The sequence below is a fragment of the Taeniopygia guttata genome, chromosome 9, assembly GCF_048771995.1.
Source record: "Taeniopygia guttata chromosome 9, bTaeGut7.mat, whole genome shotgun sequence".
Taxonomy (NCBI): Eukaryota; Metazoa; Chordata; class Aves; order Passeriformes; family Estrildidae; genus Taeniopygia; species Taeniopygia guttata.
Genome location: NC_133034.1, coordinates 5,094,385 through 5,112,320, shown reverse-complemented (window position 1 = coordinate 5,112,320; position 17,936 = coordinate 5,094,385). Strand labels below are relative to the sequence as shown.

At 58.9% G+C, this 17,936-nt stretch overlaps 2 protein-coding genes across 4 annotated transcripts; one reads left to right on the top strand and one right to left on the bottom strand.

Annotated features, from left to right (window-relative positions):
* The first annotated feature begins 670 nt into the window (after positions 1-670).
* On the top strand, positions 671-5,137 carry AGXT (alanine--glyoxylate aminotransferase). Of its 3 annotated transcripts, none has more exons than XM_072933470.1 (11): positions 671-968; positions 1,093-1,285; positions 1,610-1,674; positions 1,747-1,847; positions 2,060-2,130; positions 2,449-2,533; positions 2,777-2,872; positions 3,111-3,180; positions 3,694-3,789; positions 3,985-4,113; positions 4,310-4,405. In XM_072933470.1, exons 1-11 carry the CDS (start codon positions 729-731, stop codon positions 4,322-4,324), a joined length of 1,161 nt encoding a protein of 386 aa, XP_072789571.1. In that variant the 5' UTR covers positions 671-728; the 3' UTR covers positions 4,325-4,405. The 3 variants fall into 3 exon arrangements, with proteins under 3 accessions (XP_072789571.1, XP_072789570.1, XP_030136163.4); XM_072933469.1 differs by lacking the exon at positions 4,310-4,405 and adding an exon at positions 4,413-5,137 and having other exon boundaries at positions 674-968; positions 1,759-1,847; XM_030280303.4 differs by lacking the exon at positions 4,310-4,405 and adding an exon at positions 4,413-5,137 and having other exon boundaries at positions 674-968.
* MAB21L4 (mab-21 like 4) lies at positions 5,006-9,979 on the bottom strand. The gene is made up of 5 exons (XM_002192358.5): positions 9,417-9,979; positions 8,145-8,367; positions 7,190-7,343; positions 6,036-6,392; positions 5,006-5,838 (listed from the first exon to the last, which is right to left on the bottom strand). Exons 1-5 carry the CDS (start codon positions 9,898-9,900, stop codon positions 5,746-5,748), a joined length of 1,311 nt encoding a protein of 436 aa, XP_002192394.5. The 5' UTR covers positions 9,901-9,979; the 3' UTR covers positions 5,006-5,745.
* Between the last annotated feature and the right edge of the window lie 7,957 nt (positions 9,980-17,936).

Below are 17,936 nucleotides of genomic sequence, written 5' to 3'. Positions count from 1 at the left end.
TGCTAAAGCTGGCAGCGGGCAGCTTATTTGCATTTCAGGGTGTGGATGGCAGAGAATGTGGCTGAAGCGAGGCACAGGGCAATGGGCTGTGGGTACACACAGCAGGTAACAGAATACCGACCCCACGTGGGGCATGTGGCATCCTCAGGACACATTGGGATGCTCATGGTCCAGGCTGTGCCTGCAGAGCACAGCTCGCTGTGGCAATGACTGTGTCCATGTCCCAGTCCACAGCCCTGGTGCACATCAGTCCAGTGGCCAGCCTCCTTCAGGCTGTCACCCTGCCAGATGTCACTCTCCAGGGCAGGCCCCTGGTCAGGGAGCCCTGGTCAACAGGAACTTTTTGCTGCAGGAGGAGCTACGACCATGGCTGCTGTGCCAGACCAGTCTCAGCACAACCATCCTGTGGCACAGGATCTAGGTGCCCAGAGCAGGGATCCCATCTGCTGGGACGCTGTTGGGAAACATTAGCCCCTGTATTGTGGGGGGCCATGGGGACAGGGACTGCCTCAGTGCTTGGGAGTCCCAGAGGCTGGCATACCTGGAGAGTGATGACCTGAGCACCAGCAAGGTGAGGGGCCCAAGACAGGGACAGCACTGATGACACATTAACCAGGCAGAGGAGGCAGCCAGGGGTAGAGTCCAGACTGGTAGGGGGGAGCACTGAATACTGGGTCAAGGTCCGTGGGGACACCGGACACTGCTGGCACAGGATAGACTGTGCTGCAATGCTGGCAGCTGCTCAGGCAGCCTCCTCTACTCCTCTTCTTTGGGCTCAGCTCCTGGGGACAGCGCGGCGTGCCATGGCCACCAGGCTGCTCTGCGTTGCCCCTCCGGAGGAGCTGCTGCGGCCCCTGGCCGTGCCAGAGAGGCTGCTGCTCGGGCCAGGGCCCAGCAACGTGCCCCACCGCATCCGGGCTGCGGGCGCTCGCCAGCTCCTGGGCCACATGCACCCTGAAGTGCTGCAGGTGAGCTGCCCCAGCCCGGCTTTCCTTCCCTCCCCTCCTCTTCCTCACCCCCAGGAAGGGCTGGAACAGCTCTGCTGGGGCAAGAGGAGCAATAGCAGTGCCGGCCAGTGTCCTGCTGCCGCAGGTGATGGATGAGATCAAGGCAGGCATCCAGTACGCCTTCCAGACACAGAACAGGCTGACCCTGGCCATCAGTGGCAGCGGCCATGGTGCCATGGAGGCCGCCCTCGTCAACCTGCTCGAGCAAGGTGACACCGTGCTGGTGGCCATCAACGGCATCTGGGGACAACGTGCTGCCGATATTGCCAGGAGGCTGGGTATGCTGGGGACAGGCAGGTGGTGTGGCAGGGCTCAGGGGACTGGGCTTGAAGGCAGGGTGCCCTGGTTTGTTGTCCCAATGCTGGCAGTGCTCAGTGACACGGCTTGCAAAACCAGAGAGCGCTCTGCCAGAGAGCACTCCAGGTTTTTCCAAGAATGATGCCACTCCATTTATGGTGCTTTATGGCTTTTCCACTGGGCAAATCTGCAGGAGGCCAGACTCCAGCAGGTGGTTCACGCATAACCAATGCCCCATGGAGCAGGTGAGTGCCCAGTGGGAAGCATGCCCAAACCTCACTCTCCTCTGCCCAAATTCCTCCCAGGAGCCAATGTCTATGAGCTGCTGAAGCCCCCAGGCAAGTACTTCGCTCCACAGGACATTGAGCAGGTGAGTGCTGCCCACTATGCAGAGGGCACAAGCTGACCTCCAGTGTGGTCACTTTCCCTCTGTGTCATGCAGGGCCTGGTGCAGCACAAACCTTTGGTGCTCTTCATCACCCACGGCGAGTCCTCCACAGGGGTGCTGCAGCCACTGGAGGGGCTGGGCGAGCTGTGCCACCGGTCAGTGCCTGGTGGGCACCCCAAGGTCACCACCGGGGATTTGGGCCTGAGGATTTATATGTGCTGGGCTCTTCTCTGGCTCCGTTGTGCTGGAAGCAGTTGGTGCCAGTGAGACACGCAGTTCCTGTGGGGACCAGGATGCCAGGGCTGCAGCCAGAGGTGTGGCAAGAAGAGGTGGCAGGAACACCAGGCTGAGCTCTGTCCTCCTACAGGTATGGCTGCCTGTTGCTTGTGGACGCAGTGGCATCGCTTGGGGGAGCCCCCATCTTCATGGACCAGCAGGGTAAGAGCCACACTGGGCAACCAGGGGACCAAGGGGCTCCTGCCTGGGACAGGGGCAGAGAGCAGTGGGATCAGGCCCTCGGCCTGCATTTTGGCTAGAAGCACTAGAAACTGGTCCAGCTGCATCCAGAGAGCCTGTTCCCCCTGGGGGACCATCAGCAGTGCCAGGGCCCTCCCAAAGCAGCCTGAATACAAGTGGGACCTGCCATGTGTACCATCCTCGTGCTTCCCACCCACCATTTGCAGCTAGGTCAGAGGGGTCAGCATTTTCCTGCTAGGAGCCTCTGATTCCTAAGGAGTTGTCTTCCCTCTTGGGCAGAGATCGATGTCCTGTACTCGGGGTCCCAGAAAGTCCTCAACACACCCCCTGGCAGTGCCCCCATCTCATTCAGTGAGCGAGCCAGGTAAGAGCAGCCCAGTCTCAGCAGGGTGGATGGGGCTGGTGGAGGCTGTCACCTCTCTCCTTTGCCAGCCACCTGCTTCTAGGGTGGGATGGGGCAGAGCCCATCCCACCCCTGGGCAGTGACTGGGAGCTTGAGGCAATTTCTGCATTCACTGTAGGGGAGTCCTGCCTCCCACAGGGCTGATCCCACCTTGGAGCCGGTGGGGTCAAGGTCCCACCTCTCCCCAGTACTCTGTTTCGCCAGGGAGAAGCTGCTGAGGAGGAAGACGAAGCCCCCATCCTTCTATCTGGACATGGGCTGCTTGGCAAACTACTGGGGCTGTGACGGGGAGCCGCGGAGGTGAGGGCGGGCTCCCTTCTCCCTCGTTCCAGACGGCTGCTGGCACTCCCCACCCAGCCTCTGTCCTGGCTCGGGGGCTGCCCGCCCTCCCCCGGCCTCCCCAGCACCCTGGCTGCTGGTCACACCCTCTGCACTGGGTGGTGAGGAGGCGGGGATGCTGTGCCTCAGTTTCCCCTCAGTTTCCTTCAGGGGCTGCCGTGCTGCAGCCAAGCTGAACCCCCCTGGGTGCCCCTTGCAGGTACCACCACACGGCGCCCATCAACAGCTTCTTCAGCTTGCGGGAAGGCTTGGCCCTGCTGGCAGAAGTGGTGAGTGGCACCAGGCAGGCAGGGGAGCACCAGCAGTTCCCGTGGGGCTCGGAGGGGCTCCTCTCCTCTCCTCTCCTCTCCTCTCCTCTCCTCTCCTCTCCTCTCCTCTCCTCTCCTCTCCTCTCCTCTCCTCTCCTCTCCTCTCCTCTCCTCTCCTCTCCTCTCCTCTCCTCTCCTCTCCTCTCCTCTCCTCTCCTCTCCTCTCCTCTCCTCTCCTCTCCTCTCCTCTCCTCTCCTCTCCTCTCCTCTCCTCTCCTCTCCTCTCCTCTCCTCTCCTCTCCTCTCCTCATCCTCTCCTCATCCTCTCCTCATCCTCTCCTCATCCTCTCCTCATCCTCTCCTCATCCTCTCCTCATCCTCTCCTCATCCTCTCCTCTATCCTCTCCTCTATCCTCTCCTCTATCCTCTCCTCTATCCTCTCCTCATCCTCTCCTCTATCCTCTCCTCATCCTCTCCTCTATCCTCTCCTCATCCTCTCCTCTATCCATCCTCTCCTCTCCTCTCTGCCCACAGGGTCTGGAGAGCTCCTGGGAGCGACACCGGGCCAACTGCACCCAGCTGTGCCAGGGGCTGCTCGACATGGGGCTTGAGCTCTTTGTGGAGGAGGAGGTGGGTGCAGGGCAAGCCCACCAGCACCACCACAGAGTAGGGGCAGCGTGAGGGCACAGCCCTGGGCAGCTGGAGATGTGCCTGGGCAGCTTTTGATGCCAGAGAAAAATCTCCCCGCTCCTTGATGCACTCTCCTGGCACGGTGCTGGGGTCACCAGGTGCCGTGGGACTGAAACAGGTTTCTCTCTTCCTCAGAAGGCCAGACTTCCCACCATCACCACTGTCAGGGTGCCCGAGGGCTACAACTGGAAGGACATCACGGCCTTTCTGATGGACAAGCACGGCATGGAGATCGCTGGGGGCCTGGGCCCCACGGTGGGCAAGGTGGGCACAGTCCTTCTGTCCTGCTGCCCGTGGCTGGGCACAGAGCCCCGCATTCACTGCCCCTCTCTGGCTGCCACTGTGTGTGTCGCTGGCTGTGTCCCATTGCCCGGAGCAACGCATAGCAGCATAACCACACACAGTCACCTCCTAATTGAATAACCACGCACGTAATTAGCGGGGCAACACCTCTTTATAGGGAACGATGTGTTAAATGGGAGCAAGGGAGCTGCGCACAACCACTCACACCTGGCTGTGTGTCCCCACGGCTGATGCACAGACACTCACCCTTCTCCTCCCAGGTCCTGCGCATCGGCCTCATGGGCTGCAACTCAACCAGTGGCAACGTGGAGCGAGTGCTTGGAGCCCTGCAAGATGCCCTTAAGCGCTGCCACCGCAGCCGGCTGTGAGCACCCCTGGAGGGGGAGGTGGCCTGGCACTGCCTCCCATGCCTGGCTGCAGACAGCTGGCAGCAGAGGGACTCCACTGCCTCCCTGGGTGTGGGAATCCAGGGCTTCCCTCTGGCTGCCCTGGCAGGTCTGGGACCCCGGCAGGGGTCAGGAACCCCCCTGGACAGAGCCCCCAGAGACACTGTCTGTGATCTCTGTCCATGGAAAAGAGTTTTCAATCCTACAGGATGAATTACAAGCTCTGAGTGTTTGATATAAGTAATAATTAAGTGTGGCACGGGTGCAAAAGTAAAATTTTAGGTTTCTAGATTAGGGGTTCAGAGGGGACAAGATGGAGGAAATTGGGTGTGTCTTGTCCTTTTCCTCCTTCTTCATGCCCTCCATGTTTCACTGTAGTGTTGGCATTTTTCTGTTGGTTTAAGCGGGGGACACACTGTTCAACGTAGGTGACAGATATTGGCACGTTATTGTAAATCCAGCACAGGTAGTTTCTGGTATTTAATGTTTGTACCATCCCAATGAGGGCAGAGCCCCACACGCTGCCCTGCAGGACAGAGCTGCGGCAGGGCAGCAGAACATGTTAGAGATAAACAGAATAAACAACCTTGAAACCAGCACAGATGAATTATGGCTTCTTCTTTGGCAATGGGGCAGAAAGACAGAGACTTTCTACAATCTCGGAATCACCAATACCCACAGATGCTGGCAGGAGCCACCACGGCAACATCCAGCAAGCCAAGGCACAGTGGAAAGGAACTGGGATAGCAGGGCATGTGGAGGAGAGGGCTGTGCTCAGCAGATACGAGATGTGGTTCAAAACCAGCTCTCCCACCACCCCCCACACTGGCCTGGCCCCTCAGTTCTTCCCCTCCCCCTGGCCCAAGGGCATGGTGACCCTCAGCAAGCTGACAGAGGGTTGGATGCAGGGTCTGACCATAGGTCACTTCCCCTCCCATCACCAACAACCTCAGCCTTTCCCACCCTCTGGAGCAGAATGCCAGCCATCCCCCTCCAGATTCTGTACCATGGAGCACCCAGTGCCCAGGTCCACCAGGGCAGCCAAGGGTCTGTGGGTGCCCCACCACATGCAGCAGATGTGCTCTCTCCCCCATACCACCTTTCCTCAATAAAATTACACAGCAGGACGCTGCTCCCTGGCCCTGTAGCTCTCCTTGCACCCCCCAGAGTTTTGAGACACCCCAATGGGGCAGCAGCAGGGTCCCACTCAGCTCTGCTGAGGGATTTCTTGACGGATCCTGGAGAGGAGCTGGGATGCTGCTGAGCAACGTGCACTGTCCTGGATCCGGTACACCTGAAACTAAAAGGGGTGGGCAGTGAGGGGAGAGGGCTCCCCACTCTGCTGGAGCTCCTTGCCCAGCACTGCCAGCCTCCCACAGCCTCCTCAGCATGCCAGAGGGCTTGGTGGAGCCAACTGCAGCTCATCCCAAGATTCCTAGCCAGGTGCTAGGGATCTCTAGTGCTGCTTCACGAGTTCTGCTGAAGGGCCGGGGTTACCTGGCTGAGCAGGATGTCAAAGTAGGCTGTGTCCCAGCAGGACCCATCCTCGGTGGGGAGCTGCAGGAGGGCTCGGGTTTCTGTGTCCGCCTGGCAGCTGCCACTGAACCCATGGAGGCCAAAGTGGAAGCGAAGGAAGCGTTGGGGGTCCCAGGCAAAGCTCTCCACTTTATGGTAGAGGGAGGCAAGGTCTGGGGCAGCTCCTTGGAAGAGGTTTTCCTCTGGGTTCAGGAAGTGGGGCAGGTGCTGGGTGGCCAGGCAGCGGAGAAGGATCACCAAAAGCCTGTAGACAGAGCCTTCCAGGTCCTGCCAGTCCTCCGGGGAGGGGAAGAGCTCTGTGCTCCACAGCAACACCATCTGTGAGGAGGGAGAGAAGAGCACAAGGCCTGATCCCAGGAAGGCTGTCCCTTCACACCCTGCAGGTCACCATGCAACCACTTGTGGGGCTGAATCCATGGAGGCTGGAGAAGATGATTCTTTTGTGAAGGCCAGATACACACATGTGCCCTTTTTTCTTAAAAAAACCTACAACCACCACCCCCAAAACATCAAAGAATGCGACGCAAAGCAAAGTACACAGGATTTGGGTTACTTGGAGCTGGAGCCGTTCTGTAAGCAGAAAACACCCTTGCATCCTTCTTGACCCTTGGCTTGGAGAGCCATCAAAAGGCAGACCACACCTAGATTGTGCCACCAAGTGCTGTCCCCAGCATGGCCAGTTGGCACGGCTCCAGGGTGTTGAAAAGAGGTTGGGTGGGGAGAGGAGGTTTTTTTCTCAGCAGAAATGCCACCCGCAGCCCTGTACAGGCCCATCCCAGCACACCAGGGCATGGGGCAGCCTTGCAGTGTGGCACAGGGATGCCATCCCGCCGAGACAGGCAGCCTGGGCCAGGGGATGATGCCCTGCACACCAGCGCAGAGCCCCAGCTCTGAATGCACTAAGTGTCTCCAGCTGGAGGTTGCTGGTTCAATCCAAGGAAGAGGATCAAAGCCCTCTATCCATGGCTGGCAGCAGCACACATCCTTCCCAGACACAGCCATGGGCTGCTACACCCCAAAGCCCTGCAGATCCTTGTCTGGGTTCTTGTGCAGGGGAGCAGCCTTGGCTCTGCTTGCCCAGAGAGCCACGGTCCCAACCAGCAGAACCAACCTACCTTCAGGTGGTTGAACGTGAGGGCACCTCTCCCCCCGTGCCCTCCCCAGTCCTGGTCACGGAGCTGGTCGAGCAGGCGAAGGCTGTCCAGACGGGGCCCCTGCAGGGTGTCCACTCCTCGGAGCAGCTTCAGGATGGGAAGGTGAGTGGAGGAGCTGGAGGAAGAGAGTGGGGTCTGGTGGGAGGGGAGATGAAGCCCTGCATCCTCCCAGGATGGGGAGAGTATGCCTGCAGTGACATGACACGCGTGTGGTCCCAGCCAATGCAGCATCTTGGATCTGCAAGATCCCCCCCCGTGCTTGCCTCTGGCAGAGCAGAACTCCAGAGGTGTGGAGCGAGATGGGAACACTGCTGAGCAGCTCCTGCCTTCCCAGGAGGATCAAGAGTGGGGCAAAGTGGGGTTTTTTTCCCCTATGTGCAGTGGGGAGAGGAGGCTGGGTTGGTCCCCAGTGAGAGGCTGGACATCCAGCTGGACCACCTTGTTCCCAAAATAGATACAGACTGGTTCAGCTGGCTGCTCAGCCCCGCCATGAGGCTGGGTCATTGTGCTGGCAGGCAAGGTATGTCAGTGCAGGCCTGTTTTGTCCTGCAGCCCACCTTGGGAGGCAGTTCATCACCCTTCTGCTGCCAGGTGCCTGGGCCAAGCAGGGATCTGACAGCTCTGAAGCCCAAGCAGGGATCTGAGAGCTGCCACCCTCTGCACAGTTGGGGTGCATCTCCAGTGAATAATTTCAGGGGCCTCCTTCAGTTACACTCCCCCTCTTTCCCTGAGCTGTCCGAAAGTTGTCTGAAACTCCCCAACACAGGGAAGAGGGTTTGACCATCATAAGGAGGTGACTTCAACCCCTGCTGACTTGTCCCCGCACTGTCCCAGTCTCTTTTTGCCTACACCCAGCAGCGCTGCCAGCCAGGGGGGCATCCCTGGCGCAGGATCACCCCACAGCTGATCCTCTCACCTCCAGCAGTGGGGAGAGGCAGGGACAAAGTGAGCCTCTTCCATGGCCCTCCTGAGGCTGCCTTCAGGGAAGCCCCTGTCGCTCCGCAGCCTCTGGAGCTGCAGCGGCTCCTGCTGCCTCCTCACCACAGGAACAATGTCGAAGCGAATGGTCTTCCAGCTGCCACGGATCAGCAGGGAGAGCTCCATGGCATCTTCCCGCAGATTTTCAGCACTGATGTCACCTAGACGCAGAGGGTTTGGCAGCAGTGAGCAGGTTAGCACAGCCGGTCCCGCAGGCTGAACCAGGTCTGTGCTGCAGCAGCCGTGGCCGTGTCCCACCCCACTCGACTCATCCCTTTCCAGTGCTGCAGTCTGGGTGCAGTTCCCCGGGTAAAATCCCTCTCCCGGCCATGCTGGGGTGGTTTTACAGGAAGAAGCATCGCAGGGGTCAAGGTCAGGAACAGCAGGAAGTCTCAAGCAATCAAACTGAGCTGTGCTTCTGGGTGGCTGAACAGTGCCAAGAAAAGCAATGCACTCCAAGAAAAATGGATCAGGAAAGGTTCGTTGCTTTCTGGGGGTGGAGGAAGATGAAGGTCACTGGCTTGGCCACAGAGGAAGGAGGGGATGGTGGACTTGCTGGGACCGGGTTAAGAGACTTTCAGACCCACTGGTACTCTCACATTACCCTTTCACCCTGGCTGAACTTTCCTTCAAGAAGCACTTTGGGAGATGAAAATGCATGAAGAAGCTTATGGAACAGCTATGGGCATCTCCCAGGGTCCCCTCCCACCAAGGCCCATGTGTTCACAGGGTCAGGTGCCCCAAGGTTCTGGTCCAGCTCTGATGCGCTCCCAGCTCACCCTCCAAACAGCCTCCTCCAGGGAGCAGGGGGCACTTGGAGGCAAGAGGTGGAGGGGAGAATGTGGTGAGGGTAAACCAAGCACACCAAGTCCTTGAGCAAACCCTACCTGGGGACTAACAGCAGGGCTGGTTGGACCCTGCACCTACCAAGAAGGGTGCCATCAGTCCCAGATGAAGATGCCTGAGGATGACTCTGATGCCCTGGGATGGCAGGGATCAGTTTGCATCTCCCCTTTCCTTAGCTGGGGGCAAAACCCATCCCCAGCACACAGCAAGGTGCTTGCTAACCTGCCCCTGCAGCTTTTGGGTGGGCCACATCCCCAGGAACCTACGTCCCAGCACGTTTGCATAGGGATGACTGCCAAGCTGGGAAGCTGGGCAGGCACTGGAGGCAGCTCCTGGCGGGGAAGCACCCTGCCAGTGTACGCACCTGGCTGAAGCAGGAAGAGGCGTTGGCAGCGCACGATGGCTGAAACAAGGAGCTCTTTCAGGTGCTGGAGGATTTTGCCTGGAAGCAGGCACCTGGCACCACCTCCGTGCTCCATCACATCCACACCACCAGTCCAGTCCTCCAAATCAGTCCCTGGAGAGCACACTTCCAGCCAGCAGGGGTTCAGCTCTGCAGGATGCCCGCCCGGGGTGTCCCTGCTCCGGCATGCCAGCACACGCAGGGTGTCGCCGTCAATGCGCAGGGGCACCTCGAGAGTGACAGCGTCCTCAGAGGCACCGAGAGCAAACTCGAAGGCTTCCAGGTTCCTGGCGTAGTCCACGAGGAATCGGGGATCCCTGGCATGGACGCTCTCCAGCAGGGTGAGCAGGATGTCCTCGGCCCGCTGGAACTGCTCCACCCGCTGCCTCTCGCGGGACACGATCACCCCGAGGTAGCTGTGCCAGAGGGAAGTGTTGGCTTCCATGGCAGCTCTGCTACTGCCTTACGCTGCTCCGAGCAGCAGGAGAGGTGCGTGGGCAGGGAGGGCAGGGCTGGCCCGGCGTGGGGCGGGCGGAGGGAAGCAGAGCCGGGCGGTGACAAGCACCAAGTGCTGGGTGACTCCCAGGGAGAGGTACAGGGCAAACCCAGGGCGGGGGCTTGAGTCACACCGTGGCCCCTCTTCTGCCACTCCAGAAGGGTGACAGCGAGTGCTCAGCTGCCGGGTCATGCCAGGGGAACGCTGTGCTCTCCCACACCGCCCTTGGCATAGGGCGTAGGTGCCAGCAGCACCTCTCCCAGCCGGTGCCAGGTGAAGGACCCACTGTCCTCTCACCCCAGCCTAGTCCAGCCCTGCCCGCCCGGCTGCTCCCAGCCCTGGGCAGGCTCCTGCAGGGGCGAGGCAGTGGAAGGGCTGCTGGATGCTGAGCCTGCCTTGCCGGTGCCCAGAGCAGCCCTGCAGGCCCGGTGCAAAAGCCCAGGCTCCATCCGGCTCCAGCTCTCGCAGGTGCGGCAGCCCCCGGCGCCCCTCTCTGGAGCCTCGCCCGCCTCGCTGCGCACACGGGCCCCGCCAGGCTGCGGGAGGATGGACCCGGGAGGACGCACAAAGTGGGGCTTTGGCCCCCAAAGCCGCCGTGGGGAGGCTCCGGGAGCGGCAGGGCCGGTCCGTGCGGTGCCTCAGCCCCGCCGCTGGCGCTGCCGTGCCCCGGCCCCGCTCCGCGCTCGGGGGCTCGGTGCATCCCGAGCTGCCTGCGCTCCTACCCTCAGACCTGCCCTCGCTTCTCGCCATCTCCCACAAATGCCGGAATGCGGATTTCCCGGCACGGTATCTTTTTGGAGTGCCGTCACCTTCCAGAGGTCCGCGAGCTCCGCAGGCCTGGGGCCGCAGCTCAGGGATGATGCCTGCAGGGCTGGGCTCTCGCAGCGGCACTCTGTGTTCAGCCGTCCCAGGCTTTCCTGCCAACTGATCCTACCTTGCTCAGAGCAGGGAAGGCCATGGGGAAGCGGGGGGCCCCGAGACGAGCGTGGGGACCACTTGTGAGGAAGAGAGGGACAGTGCCATAGGGCTTATGGCTGCTCCTCCCATCTCCTGCGGCTCATGCGTACCCTTTTAAACAGCTCAGATGAGGTTTCTCAATCTCCCCAGGGGTTATTTCCAGTGCCTCCTTCAGTTCCCTGTTGCTGAGGAGCTGCCCTGAAGGTAGGAGTCTGTCCCTCATGTTCATTAACCCTTCTGCCAGCCAACTGAAGGAGTTCTACCTTCCAAGGGTCAGAGCTTCCACCTGCAGAGCATCCTTGAGCAGCTGCAGTCCCAGTCATTAAGCCTGCACTGGGCTTCTCACTACCAGGAAGCTGCAGGTACTCTGAGCTGGGGGGTCTCAGCCAGATTTTAAACCCTGACAGGAGTGGTGGGCTCTGTATTTCCTTCCCTGAGCCCTGTGCTTCAGGTTTCAGCCCATCTGAGCACGGGATGCTCAGTCCCCCACACCAGTGGCTGTCTCAACCGGAGTGGGGCAGGTCTTGCCCTCCTCCATCATGTGGGGAAGACAAGCTGGCTGGTGTGCCAGAGAAGGACCAAAAGCAGCAGACCCACATCAGAGTGTCTTGGCCTCATCCTGAAGAATGCTGAACCCAAGCCAGACAAGACAGATTACTGCTTCATGCCCTGGTGTGGGAAAAAGAGGGCAGAGAGATGCAGGCAACCATGTTTCTGGAGGTGGTGGGGCATGGCTCAGTGCTGGCAGGGTTGCAGTGTGTCCATCATTCTGTCATAGATGGAGTCCCTGCCTCAGCAAGCAGCCAGGACATTCCTTCTGTCCGTGCCTGGCGGAGGCTGTGGGCATCGTGCAGAAGCTGAATTGAGAGCCAGGAGTGGTTCTATAGGAAGGTAAGGCTGGGCAGGGCAGGGAAACATGCCTGTCCCTCCAGATGACTTGGTGCTAGTGGGGTAACCCTGTCCTCTTGTCACAGTGCTGGCTGAGCCCACAGTGTGACCTGACATCCTGCTGCCAGAGCTCTGATGCAGGGAAGAGCCAGTGTGATGTGATCCCCTCAGCTCATCTCTGCACCTCTGGGTGCCACAATCAAGAGGTTGGTGCTGCAAATGCTGCCTTCCTGTGGGCTAGGACCTCCCCTTTTCACCTTTTCCCCTTTTCCTCTTTTCCCCTTTCCTCCTTCTGCCTTTCCCTTCCTCCTTTCTTCCTCTTTTCCTCCTTCCTGTTCTTCACCCTGTTTTTCTCCTTTCTTATTCTCCTTTCCTCTATCACTTCCTCTCCCCTCCTCATTCTCTCCTCTCTCCCATGGGCAAGGGGCCAGGGGCAGGCCCTGGAGGAGCATTTCCCTGGCTGCTGCCAGGCACAGGCAGCACAGTGAGTGACCCTGCTGCAGGCACCATGTGAGAAGGAGGAGTGATGCTGGGCAGTGGCACATCTGGTGACAAAGCTGGCCAGCCAGAAGAGGTGGGAGCAGCTGGAGGTGCTGCCAGATGCCGAGCAGGGCTCTGAGCAGGATGGTGTACATCAGGTGGTGAGCACAGAAGCTCCAACCCACACAGGTGAGTGGCTGAGCCCTGGCTGGAGCCATGCTGCGTGGGATGAGCCATGGGGCAGGGACACTGCATGGCTGGGCATTTGGGGCAGCACCTGGACACTCAACCCCACAATCAGCCCAAGCTGAGCACAGCTCCACTGGCCCAAAAATAGCAGGAAAAACTTCCTAGTGGGAAGGTCAGTTAGGCTATGGAAGACAAGGCTGGAGTGCAGAGTGTCTGGGCAAGTCACTGGTGGTGGGCTGGTGGCGAGTGCCCTGGCACTGGCAGAGAGTTTGGCCTGAATGAGCTAATCACTGTTTCCATCTCGCTGCTTTACAGTTCCAAGAATTTTTGATCTGTTAGAAACAGGAGAAAGAAAACAACCCCAAGCTGAAGGGCAAGTACAAGCAAGAGAGGGGAAAAAAACCTGGGGGCATGGGAGCACCTGGCACAGCAGAGGTGGGCGGGGAGCTGCAATGAGCCCCCAGTGTCCCTCACTCAGCTGCAGGGCTGTGCACTGTGACTGCTGCACGCCAGACCCTTCCAGATGCCATCAGCACCCAGCAGAAAGATTTTGGGGTGCTGAGCTGGTGGGTTGAGGAGCTGGCAGGCACAGGGGCACTGGGATGAGGGAGGGAGGTTATGCTCTGAACCAGCACCAGCACTTCTGCACCCCACGAGCCCCCAGAGTGGCATGACCCCCAACAAAAGGGCTGGGATAGGGAGGGGGGACAAAGGCAGGGAAGGTAGAGAGGAAGAGGGAGTAATTTAACATGACAGGCTGTTTATTTTGGCAAAAAGGGTCTCTTTTCAACAGATTTCAAAGCTCAGCCCTGGGGCTTGGGGGGGGACCACACAGAGGGGTGGGAGATGAGGGGTGCAAGATGGGGGGGTTCAGTGGGGCACCCAGACTGAGAGGGAGGGAGAAGAATGCCCTGTCTGTTCCTGCCTGGGGCACAGGCAGGTTTTCAAGCCCTGGCTGTGCTTGCACGCTGCAGCAGCGGGGTGTCCCCGTGGGTGCCCACGTTCCCGCACGCACACGCTTGCCTGCATGCACACACACACATTCGCACGCTCCCCCTGCCCCTGCTCCTTCCTCCAGGCCAGGGCTCAGCTGGAGTCTTGGCTTCCCCCAGTGACATTTCAAAATAGGCTGTTTATTAAAATTAAAAAAAAAAAAATAAAAAAAAAAAAACAACCGCAGGGTGGGGGGGATTGCTAGGAAAGAAATAATTATTATAATCACATTAAGAGCTTTGGCTGTAAAACTCTTGTGAGAGCACAGGGAAGGAGCTGGGGCTGCTCTCTGCAGGGAGTACAGGGGGCGGTTTTCCTGCCTTGTGCTCTTTTATTTTCCAGTCCTGATCCAACAACACCTCCCCCCCTCCCCTTTTCCTCCCCTTTATCCTGGGAAATGAAAACAATTTATTTAATGATGGATCATCCCTTTCTCTGGTCACTGACCTTCTGGGTGAATTTCTGCTGAGCTCGGTGGAAAACTCGAGGCTGGGTTGTGGATCCCATCTGTGGATGGGGGAGGGGGGGAGCTCACCCTTATCCTTCCCAAAATCCACAGCAACAATCCTGGGGAGCAGGACAGGGCTGGCAGAGAGGGTCCCCACCAGGAAGCCCAGAAGCAGACTTTGCTAAGGGCACTATCCCTGCAGACCGGGGGCTTTGGGGGCAGATATGGGGGCCCCAGAGCCTTCTCTCACCCTGATGGGTTTTTGGTATTTACTTGTTCTACTCTGAGGCTGGGGTGGGCTGGGGTTGCAGTGCTGAGGTGGGAGTGGGCAATGGAGAAGTGATCTCCACCCTGCCAACAGCCCTTGCTGCCCAGCAGGGTTTCTCTGGCTCAGGGTGTCTGTGGGAAGTGATTTTGGGAGCTGCTCAGGGACAGTGTGGGGCAGTGTGGGGCTCCCAGCAGCAGCAGCCAGCCGTGTTTTCCTGTGTATTCCCGTGTATTCCTGTGTATTCCCGTGTATTGCCATGTATTCCTGTATACTCCTGTGTATTCCCGTGTATTCCCGTGTTTTCCCATGTACTCCCGTGTATTCCTGTATACTCCCGTGTATTCCTGTGTATTCTTGTGTATTCCTGTATACTCCTGTGTATTCCTGTGTATTCTTGTGTATTCCTGTATACTCCTGTGTATTCCCATGTTTTCCTGTGTATTCCCGTGTACTCCCGTGTATTCCTGTATACTCCCATGTATTCCCATGTATTCTTGTGTATTCCCGTGTATTCCTGTGTACTCCTGTGTATTCCCACGTATTCCTGTGTGTTCCCGTGTATTGCCATGTATTGCTGTGTATTCCCATGTATTCCCGTGCATTCCCATTTATTCCCCTGTATTCCCGTGTATTCCTGTGTATTCCCGGTATTCCTGTGCATTCCCGGTATTCCCATGTACTCCCGGTATTCCCGTGTACTCCTGGTATTCCTGTGTATTCCCGTGTACTCCCGTGTACTCCCGGTATTGCCGTGCATTCCCTGTATTCCTGTGTATTTCCGTGTATTCCCGTGTATTGCCATGTATTCCCGTGTATTCCCGTGTACTCCCGTGTACTCCCATATATTCCCGTGTACTCCCATATATTCCCGTGTACTCCCGTGCATTCCCGGTATTCCCGTGTACTCCCGGTATTCCCGTGCATTCCCGTGCGGGCGGTTTGGCTCGGGCCGGTCCGTGTTTGGCTGGGTTCCGTTCCCTGGGGAGGGGATTGCCGGGGAGAGAGGGGAAGGGCAGATCGGGGGGCGGTGGGGTGTGTGCTGTCAGCACCCAGCGCTGCCCGGGCCCGGGCAGGAGCGCTGCCCTGCATCCCTGCCGCTCTGCTCACCCCCCAGCTGACCTGCAGAAAGGGATGGAGCAGCCCAGCGCCCAGCCCCCTCCCCTCTGGCCCTTCATCTGCCGTGGCCTGTTGCTCAAAGCATGGTTCTTGTAAAAATGCGTAAATATTTATACAAGAATAATTTAAAAAACATGGTCTGTCAAATAATCAAAGCAGCAGAACATCCTGGAGGAGATTTCAGCTGGATTGGGAAACCCAGTGTTGCTTCCCGATGCTCTGCTGCAATGCTGGAGGTGCCCGTGGCTAGCCCCAGCCCTGTGTGATGCCACACTTGCCAATGTGGCTTCACAAAAGGCTTGAAATCTTCATTAAAACTGGTGGTGGGTTGGCTTTCACTTCCATTAACCCAGCTGCCTGCTGCAGGAGCCTCAGCCAAGGGTAGGACTTCACCAGGCTCTGGTTTCTGCTTCATGTCCTGGTTTTGGCACTGTTCCTGCACTGGGACTGCCCCAGGAGCTGGAGATATGCTTGGGTGAAGTGCTGTGTCCCTGTCCTCCCCCGAGATGTGTGGTGAGGCCAGGGACCGGTGTGGGGAGTGACAGGGTGGCAGCTGAGCTGACAGGGTAACCCCTGGTGCTACTGGGTTGCTGGGCCACTCCCTGATAGCATCCCCATCCCTCCAGAGCCAGAAGAACCCTCAGCATTTCAAAACCTGCCTCTGCAGTGGTGGGGAAAGAGCCTTGGGCCAGAGCTTCCCCCAGGGAATAGGATTTGTGTCCATCTCAAGGGTTGCACATCCCCATTCGTGCTGGTGTCAGCAGTGCTGGCAGAGCCACAGCTCCTTTTCTGTGTCCCAGCGGCACTGTGCTCCCCCGGGGAACAGCCCGGAGCTTCCCAGGGGAGCAGCACCTGCAACCCCCCAGGCCCACGTCCTTCTGCTCGTTTGGGACTCCCCTAGTAGCAGGGAGGGGACACAACCGCAACCCAGCAATGTCCCTGCCACCACAGCTCAGATGACACATGGCCACCAGATGCCTGGGCCGTGGGGTTCAGAAGGGTCCAGGGTGTCAGGAGGAGGTGACAGGATGAGAGAGGGGAAGAGATTCCCCCCTGTTCCTGGCCCTGTGGGGTGGAGGCAGGTGTTGCTGGGGGTTTGGGGGAGCGGGAGCTGGGTGTTGCAGTAACCTCCATCCTCCTGGCTACCCTCCAGCCCCTTCCCACCACCCACATCCATGCACGTGATCTGTGTTGCTGCATTCTTTGAGCCTGGGCCAGATAACGAGTTCAAACCCTTTCCTTAAACCTCAGCTCCCCTCAAACACCCACACACCTCCCTGGTCGACCTAGCTGCCTCTCCCACCCTGGAGTGGGAGCTTCCAGGACTAATTCTCCTCCACAGGAGGTGATGCTTGTGCCACACACATGTTTGGCATCTACAGGGAACGCTCTCTGGGCTTGGCCCAATTAGCTGGAAGGGAGGAGAGAGCCAAATCCAAACCATGTGCTGACCTGCAGTCCCCTCTGCCTGAAAGCATCCGTGCTGAATTCGCTCTGGATCATTAACAGCTCCCCAGGCCCCTTCCACATGTCCCGTCCCCCAAGCACTGACTGGGGTGGGGGGTGGGAAGGGTTTCGTGCTCTTTCCCAGTGCTTTCTAGGGCTGCCTTTTGTGGGAGGTAGTGGGCTCCACTGTGGGGCTGTGAGCAGCGGCCAGGAGGAACCAGGGGGTGATTCCCTGTGGATTTGGGGCAGCCCTGAAACTGTGATGCCAGGTAGAGACAGGCTTGGGGTCAGCAGAAGGATCTCTGCCTCCACCTCTCCCTCCTGGAGGTGGTTCTTCACTGGGGAACATCTCCAGCTGAAGCTGGGATGACAGTCCAGGATACCCCCGGGACCTGCAGCATCCCCTCCACAGCCTCACCACAACCACCCCCTGGGATGGGTGGGGCAGGTCCTGGCTGAGTTTTGGTGGCCATCAAGGGGCTGGGCACCATAAAGGTGGAGGCAGAAAGGGGCATCTGTGGCTGGAGATGGAGTGGGTGGTGGAGGACAGAGCTTGGCCAGATGCTGTGCAGAAAGGGCTGCTTCCCCCACACTCCCCCCAGCACTCTCAGCACAGAGCCCAGCTTTGCACTGGCTCCAGCTCCAGGCCCAGAGGAAATGTCTGCAGCTGGGGCCCACAGCTGTTCTCCCCGCTCCATTTACTGCTTCCAATTTAACATCCCGGGGAGCTGGGCTGGACAACATGGGGGGAATGTGGTGATGCTTTCCTGTGCAAAGCCTGCCTGGAAGAAAATCCTCCCCTCACTCTTGGGATGGCTGCCCTTCCCCTCTCTCGAGGTAAAACCTACCAGGAGAAGCCCAGGATGGCCCTGTGGGGCTGGTCCTGGAGGAGGGGCGGGTTCTGCCACAATATCCCTGTGTTCCTTGGAAGCTGAGCTTGTGGCAGGCCTGGCAGGGCATGGCAGGGCCAGGAGATGGGATTTGGGAGCGCAGGGCTCACTGTGGTGGGTGTAAGGTGGTAGATGGTGACGGCGACATGGTCCCGCAGTCACTCCCCTAAAGCGATGGGTGTCTGGCATAGCACAGCCACAGGCTGGCTGTGGGGGAGGTTGGCAGTGCCCTCTCTGCATCCCACCTCAGCCAGGCTGTGCAGCCTAATGCCTTCCAGAAAATCAGCGATGAATGGCCAGGGAGGGTAAT